General features: G+C 37.6%; 2 protein-coding genes across 2 annotated transcripts; one reads left to right on the forward strand and one right to left on the reverse strand.

The window, feature by feature from the left end:
* Positions 1-3,562: 3,562 nt before the first annotated feature.
* On the reverse strand, positions 3,563-5,153 carry LOC142163557 (bifunctional pinoresinol-lariciresinol reductase 2-like). Its single transcript, XM_075220852.1, has 4 exons — positions 4,780-5,153; positions 4,308-4,548; positions 4,012-4,215; positions 3,563-3,842 (listed from the first exon to the last, which is right to left on the reverse strand). The coding sequence occupies exons 1-4, from the start codon at positions 5,107-5,109 to the stop codon at positions 3,655-3,657; spliced, it is 963 nt and encodes a 320-aa protein (XP_075076953.1). The 5' UTR covers positions 5,110-5,153; the 3' UTR covers positions 3,563-3,654.
* Positions 5,154-6,914: 1,761 nt separating this feature from the next.
* On the forward strand, positions 6,915-7,250 carry LOC142163066 (endoglucanase 16-like). The gene has a single exon (XM_075220317.1). It carries the CDS (start codon positions 6,915-6,917, stop codon positions 7,248-7,250), a length of 336 nt encoding a protein of 111 aa, XP_075076418.1.
* The last annotated feature ends 405 nt before the right edge of the window (positions 7,251-7,655 follow it).

The raw sequence follows: 7,655 nt of genomic DNA on the forward strand, positions 1-7,655 counted from the left end.
GGTTTAGGATGCCTTGGAGAAGGTTAAGGTGATTCAGGATAGACTCCGCACAACTCAGCCTAGATAGAGTAGTTATACCGACCGGAAGGTTCGCGATGTTTTATTTATGGTTGGAGAGAGAGTCTTGCTTCGAGTTTTGCCTATAAAGGACGTTATGACTTTTGGGAAGAAGGGGAAATTGAGTCTGATGATTATTGGTCCTTTTGAGGTATTGCGGCGTATTAGGGAGGTTGCTTATGAACTTGCCTTACCTCCCAGCTTGGTAGAAGTTTATTCGGTATTTCATGTTTCGATGTTTCAGAGGTATCACGGTGATCCATCGCACGTGTTGGATTTTAGTTCAGTCCAGTTGGACAAGCATCTATCTTATATTGAGGACCCAGTGGCTATATTGGATAGGCAGATTTGAAAGCTGAGGTCAAAGAGTATTGTATCAGTGAAGGTTCAGTGGCGGGGTCAGCCGGTCGAGGAGGAGACGTGGGAGACCGAGCAGGATATGCGCAGCTGTTACCCTCATCTTTTTACCACTTCAGGTATGTCTCTATGCTCGTTTGAGGACGAACGAATGTTTTAAGAGGGGAAGGATGTAATGACCCGACCGGTCATTTTGAGAATTAACGCCTCGATCCCCTATTTAACTTCTTTCCTCGTATTTGTTTCTACTATTGTGAGTTGCCGGGAAGATTTGTTTTGAGTTTCGGAGTATTTTGGGACATTTAGTCCCTAAATGAGAGGGTAAGCTTTAGAGTTGGACCGTAGTCGGAACAGTGTGAAGACAGCCTCGGAATGGAATTTTGTCGATTTCGTTAGCTCCGTTGAGTGATTTTGGGCTTAGGGGTGTGTTCGAATTGTATTTTGGAGGTCCGTAGCTTATTTAGGCTTGAAATGCTGAAAGTTAAATTTTTGAAGTTTCCGGATTGGTAGTAAAATTTTGATATCGGGGTCGGAATCTGATTCCAAAAGTTGGAATAGTTTTGTAGTTTTGAATGTGACTTGTATGCAAATTTTGGGGTCAATCGGACATGGTTTTGTTGGTTTCAACATCGATTGTAAAATTCTTGAGATTTCAAGTTCATTAGAATTGGATTGGAGGGTGATTCGTGGTTTTAGCATTATTTGATGTGATTTGAGGGTTCGACTGAGTTCGTATGATGTTTTAGGATTGGTTGGTGTGTTTGATTGAGGTTCCGGGGGCCTCGGGTGAGTTTCGGATGCTTAACGGATTTGAATTTAGACTTAGGAAAATTCTAAAGTTGCTGAACCTGTTGTTTTCACATCTGCGGGTCTTGGACCGTAGGTGCAGTGCCGCAGAAGTGGGATTTGGTCTTATGCTTCAGGGACCGCAGATGCGACTGGGTAACTGCAGATACAGAACCGCAAATGCGGCCTAGTGTCCGCAAATGCGGCCCCAGCCCAGATAAGTTGTTTTCGCACCTGCGATGCTTTTTACGTAGGTGCGGGACCGCATGTGTGTCCCCATGACCGCAGGTGCGGTAATCGCTTGGTAGAAATATGAAAAATCGAGGGTTTGAGTTCATAACTTCAAAAAAATCAAATAGGAGTTCGGTAGAAGGCAATTTTGTGGGGTTTTTGAAGAGAAGATCAGTGGGTATTGATTCCTAACTCCTTTTTGATTATATCCCAATAATCTAAGCTTTGTTTTATCATTTAATTTCGGATTTGGGGTGAAAATGGGAAGATTTGAGAAAAGTTCTTAGGCCAAATTTTGAGATTTTGATTGAGATTTTGGTATAGGATTTGAGTGGTTTTGGTATGGTTAGACTCGTAAGTGAATAGGTGTTTATAATTTATGACTTTTACCCGATTCCGAGACGTGGGCCCGGGGAGGATTTTTGAGCGTTTTTCTAATTTTTTGCCTTAGCTTCGATTCCTTTAGCTAAACTTGTTGTTTGTAGTTATATTTACATTATGAAATTGATTTGATTAGATTTGGATCACTCAGAGTTGGATACTCGTGGCAAGAGCCTGATTTCGGATTGATTGAGCTTGGTTCGAGGTAAGTGGCTTGCCTAACCTTGTGTGGGGGAACTCTCCTTAGGATTTTGGTACTGTTGTTATATAAATGTTGTGTACGTGAGGTGACGAGTGCGTACATGTGCTAATTATTGAAAAACTTCATTTTCATTAAGTAAATATCTATGTTTTCTTTTAACTGAGCAACACTAGTATATGAACCCTCCTGTTTAGCTTAGAAAAATATGCTTATGTGACCTAATTGTCTTATCTGTTTTACCTGCTTTAACTGTTTACTTGGATTTTGTGTAGCATGTTTAGGGTAGAAATTCCTGTCTTTCCTGATACGAACTTGAATAGAATTGTAGAATCCTTTCTTGAGACTGTTGTGTATTTACTTTGGGACTATGGATCGGTATTCCGGGAGATCCTCCGGCCTGTTTACTTTGGGACTACGGATCGGTATTCCAGGAGATCCCCCTGCACATTTATAATTGGGACTACAGGACGATATCCTGCGAGATCCCGCTGTACTAGATAATTACTTTGGGACTACGGATCGGGATTCCGGGTATGATTTGGACTACGGGATGATATCCCGGAGAGATTCTGCACATTTACATTTGGGACTACGGGACGATATCCTGAAGATCCTATGTTGCTATCTCTGTGTACTGAGTTATATTCTTTCAGTGATGTTATTCTCATTTGACTATTAGTATTTTAATTATACTGTCACATTTCATACTGTTTTACTTTGTTATATATATAACCAGTAGGGCTCTGACCTTCCTCGTCACTACTCGGCCGAAGTTAGGCTTGGCACTTACTGGGTACCGCTATGGTGTATTCATGCCCTTTCCTGCACATATTTTTCATGTGCAGATCTAGGTTCTTCTACTCAGCCATACTATCAATGAGGTGAGGCGATTTCAGAGACTTCGAGGTATATCTGTCGCGTCCACAGACCGAGAAGTCTCTCTCTATTCTCCCTTTTAGCTATAGACCTTCTGTAATTACTTTTGTTTAGACTTCTGGAGTTAGGACACTATATAATTTCTCTAGTTTGTGATTCATGAGATTCCTGGTTTTGGGAGTGTATATTGGTCGAGAGTGTTATTATTGTATATGCCGATCAGCATTTTTTACACTTTATCTATATTTACCTGTTAGATGGCTAGTTGTACTTTTAAATTCCTTTTTCCGTAAATTGTTAGGCTTACCTAGTCATAGAGACTAGGTGTCATCACGGGGAGGGAGAATTTGGGTCGTGACATTATTTCAAATATTAATTTTAAATAATATTATTTAGTTATCAAATTACATGTATCTCTAATAATTTCAAATTAGTATTCTATTTTACTTCTAGGAACTTTAGAGAGAAGACCGGAGAAGGTAATATCATAGTGGACATAGATGCGATGGTAGCAAATGCAACATATAAATTCAATTAGAGTATTTGTCAGCGCGAATCGAGCCTTAACTATAATGGTTGGGGAAAGCATTCCCTTATCTAAATCTGTACTTGGCACAGGTATGAAAAATTAAAATATGAGATTAATAATCTATATCATAAATTCTGATAAAAGAAAATAATATATTAATAGCGAAAATAATTTTTTTTTACAAAGCCAGTCAGAACCAATTTTTTGTTTTTACAAAGCCAATTAGAACTAAGAATTACAACACATGATGCTTATAGACTTGGGCGTAACGCTTCAAGTAGTCTTGGGCTGTAGTGTAGTTAACCTCTGGATAGAGTTTGGATGCCTCTACTCCTCCTTCTCCTATTTCAAAATTAACAAGGCATCCTTCATAGCAAACGTGATAATAGTGACACATTCCTACTTGTTCTGCATATTCAAGCTCTGTTTTTGATTGAATCAAAACAAAAAAAAAAAAAAGAGAGAGAGAGAGAAAATTACGTTATCAATACAACATTTTCATAGAAAATTACGTTATCAATACAACATTTTCATTATTTTGGAAATGCCAATCAAATTGGGACAAAGGGAGTATATGATTTACGGTTCTTACCCTTCATAGGAGCCAAAAATTCTTCTTTGGTAAGAGTTGATTTTTTAAGCTCCTTACCAATGAGCTTTTCCCAAATATGAACAACCTCTCTTTGGGAAAGTATGTTTTTAGGAGGCCTAAGGTAAACTGTCTTATTGAGTGTTCTTGAATCATCTATGCTCTTTATTGTATATGTTGCTATATCATCTTCGTCCACACAAATTGCTGCAAATTAATCAACACAAAGATAGTTATACAAAATACAGAACAAACCATATACAGAAAGATAAAAGGAACTAATTATACAAACAAATTACCTTTCTGGTTGCCATCTCCGAGAAAAACAACAGAATCAGTAGAAGGAAGAATGTGGCCAATTTGATAAAGACCGCCGAGGAAGTAACCAGCAAAGCAGTTAGCAGAGACGTAAGTGTAAGGAATGGGAGCTTCTTCTATGGCTTTTCTCACCACCATTTTATCATCAAATGTCACTCTACCTGGCTCCATTCCATTTTCCATTCTTGCTGGATCCGTTCCAAACTCAGATGGCAAAAATCTCTGTACATTTTTATATTTTATATCCCAAATGAATTGTCTTGGCAATGATTAAAATTACCGAATCTCAAATACACACGCATATTTTATATAATTATGAATATGTAATCAGTTTGGATGAATAATTAAGTGCTATTTTATGTTCGAAGTGTTATGATATTTTCGCTCCACATTCAATGTGCCTAAACGAGCGGTGCATGAGAAAACTCTTCATTAATTATATTATATATATACCTTGATATTTCCAGCTTCTTTGATGGCATCCACAAGCTTGAGCTGAAGTAAGATATGATGGCTACGAATGTGGACGCCGGAGATTGCACAGATGACAACATCGACGAGTTTAACGGCGTCGACGAGGCTCCGATGATCGTTAAAAGAAGCAGAAACAAGATGAGCTCCTTGCATCTTAAAAGAAATAAGCAATTCAACTTTCTCAATATCAACTCCAATTTCTGGACGATGCAAAATGTAGGTTTCATTACCATTTGCTAAACTAGCTTTCACTAATCTCTTCCCAAGGTACCCTGTTCCTCCTACAATCAACACTTTGCTTTTTTTCATCTTAATATATTAATTTCTTCTTCTTAATGGATTGCTATATATGATAGTACTTCATTACCTAGCCATTTATAGAATGGATTAATTTCGTTTTATTTTCCTTCTGTTGTGGGTTTTTTGTCTTGGAGTACAAGGTTTTCTTTTGTTCTAGATTTTACTCCTTTTTTGGGACATTAAAATGTTGCTCCATCTTTTTTCTTAGACACGAAGCTACATAAGCATGCTATTGATACAAGAATTTTTTCTGCTTTTCACTTTATGTCTGGTACTCATATTTAACGTCTAGTTAATCCGCACTACGTAACGCCCATTAACGGAGAAAGACTCCTGGCTAGAGTTTTTTTATTTAATTCTCACGGCTTAAACCCAAGACCTCTAATTAAGGGCGAAGGGATCTTATCATTCCCACCATGATTCTGGCTGGTGCTATTGGTACAAGTTTAAGCTACTGATATAGCTAGCTCCTTGTTTTTAACCTTTTCTTCTTTGCTTATTTGCAAGATTTTGAGAAATCGAAGTGATTAGTTAGGTTTCAATTCTGATCATGTTTTTGTAACTTAGTTTGATGGAAAATTTTAGAGTGTCTAGAAAACTTAAAGTTGAATAAAATGTAAAAAAAAGTGCTCAATGATTACTTTTAAAAAGATTAGAAGTATTTGAAAATAAAATCTATATAGCCTAACTTGTTATTATCTTCTTTAGTTTTAAACTTCATATGAATAAATATGAGAAGGTACCGGTTAAGGAGATGACTTTTACTTGGGAAATACTATACTATTTGGTAGAAGCAACTTGTTGCTTCTCTTTAAAATCAAGAAAGTCGATTTAATACATTAATATTGATACTATTTCTTGGGTCACTACTCCATAGGTAATTTAATAATTCTTAACTTTTTCCCTCTTAGTGATTATGCACCTACAACTTACAGACCATGCCATCAAAAAGCTTAAAATCTTTCGCGCTACAACAACAACCTAGTGGAATCCCACTAGTGAGTTATGGGGAGGGTAGTGTGTACGCAGACTCTATCCCTACTTATGAAGGTAGAGAGGTTGTTTCCGAAATACCCTCGGTTCAAAAACGTTAAAAACAAATGGAGTAATGGAGAAACAATAGCAACAACAAGGTAACCAGACAGTAGAAGCAAATAATACAACACGTAATGACAAAGATCCAGGGATACGAAACTACAAGAATAGTGCCAATCCTACTACTAATATTGACACACCGCATATAAACAAGGGACTAGGAATAGGAAAGTACCCGACTAGTACTACTACTATTGGTAAGACAAGGCAATTCAAATCTTTTGCGCTATTGCTGGAAATTTTATTTCATTTATTTATTTTCGCTGTGGTGACAAACAGTTCAATTCTGCTGATCTCATGGCCTTTGCCAAGCAACAGGTAATATATATTTGCACTTTTTTTTATGCTTCTCACAATTTTAAATTTAGCAATAGGCCTGTCCGGGATTATAATGCCGTCATACTCATGAGAGCTAATTCTGTGGGCGCAGGACAATACGCAATTTTATACTAGCTGTTAAAAAAAATTATGCTCATTAAATAGTACTCTTTTTTTCTCTTATTCTTTTTTTTTTCCTTTTAGGAATGGTTGGAGGGGTCATGTAATGTATGAATATAACCACATGATCGTCTCAGCAAAGGCGGAGCTACATGTATTTGAGGGGTTCAATTCAATCTCCTTCGTCGGAAAAATATACTGTGCAAATAGGTGGGCACACCTTTAAATTGCCATTGAGAAATTAAAGCACAAAGTTTCTTATGAATAATTAAAATATGTAGATGGACGATATACTAGGCAAAAACCCAAGAGGAAAATCATACATGGTTAGTTTTGGGAACAAACCTCCAACTCAAGCTCATTACAGAGGTGCCTGTGTCCCGAAAATGTCTCCAGACAAACTGGTGGACCGCTCCATGAGTTTCATATACTGGTACAATGCAGAAAACTCCAATCCTAATGAGCTAACAGGTGCCATTGTTGGTGGTCCTGATCGATACGATAACTTTGAAGATCGTTGTTCAACTTCTTCAGCCATGACTGAGCCGACAACATATACAAATTCTTTGGCCATTGGTGTCCTTGCAAAGCTCGCGAAGCACCATGCCCAGTCTTGATCACCTAGCCACATGTTCATTAGCTGGCTGCAAGGGATCGGAGCAAATAAGCTAGAGTTTGTCTCTCTTTTCTACAGATTAGATGTGTTTAACATAGAATAGGATAGTTAGGATTCTTTTGATGGCCTAGAATCTAGGTACTACTTTTGCAACGTTGATTAGTTGCATAAAGTCTGCACCCAAGAAGAGTACTTTCTTGTGGTGGATGTCGTGTAAATTTGTATGGATACACAGAATAAAGAAAGAGCCTGTACAGATGAAACATTGCCATAATAGCCAGAAACAGATTTCTGTTTTCAGATAAGCACAATGAGAAGCTTCAAACCTCACTAGAGTTGCACCATGAGTCAAGATAACACACTCACCAAAACCAATCGTACTTGACAGGTAAAAAATTTGTTGCTG

Source organism: Nicotiana tabacum, chromosome 8 (genome assembly GCF_000715075.1).
Source record: "Nicotiana tabacum cultivar K326 chromosome 8, ASM71507v2, whole genome shotgun sequence".
Lineage (NCBI taxonomy): Eukaryota > Viridiplantae > Streptophyta > Magnoliopsida > Solanales > Solanaceae > Nicotiana > Nicotiana tabacum.

Bases quoted from the DNA above. Each gene is read 5' to 3' on its own strand.
- LOC142163557 (XM_075220852.1), bottom strand. From the start codon at position 5,109: ATGAAAAAAAGCAAAGTGTTGATTGTAGGAGGAACAGGGTACCTTGGG. The intron at 4,549-4,779 runs GTATATATATAA...AAAAATGTACAG, and splicing joins AAGAAGCTGGAAATATCAAG to AGATTTTTGCCATCTGAGTT. The intron at 3,843-4,011 runs GTAAGAACCGTA...AATCAAAAACAG, and splicing joins ATTTTTGGCTCCTATGAAGG to AGCTTGAATATGCAGAACAA.
- LOC142163066 (XM_075220317.1), top strand. From the start codon at position 6,915: ATGGACGATATACTAGGCAAAAACCCAAGAGGAAAATCATACATGGTT.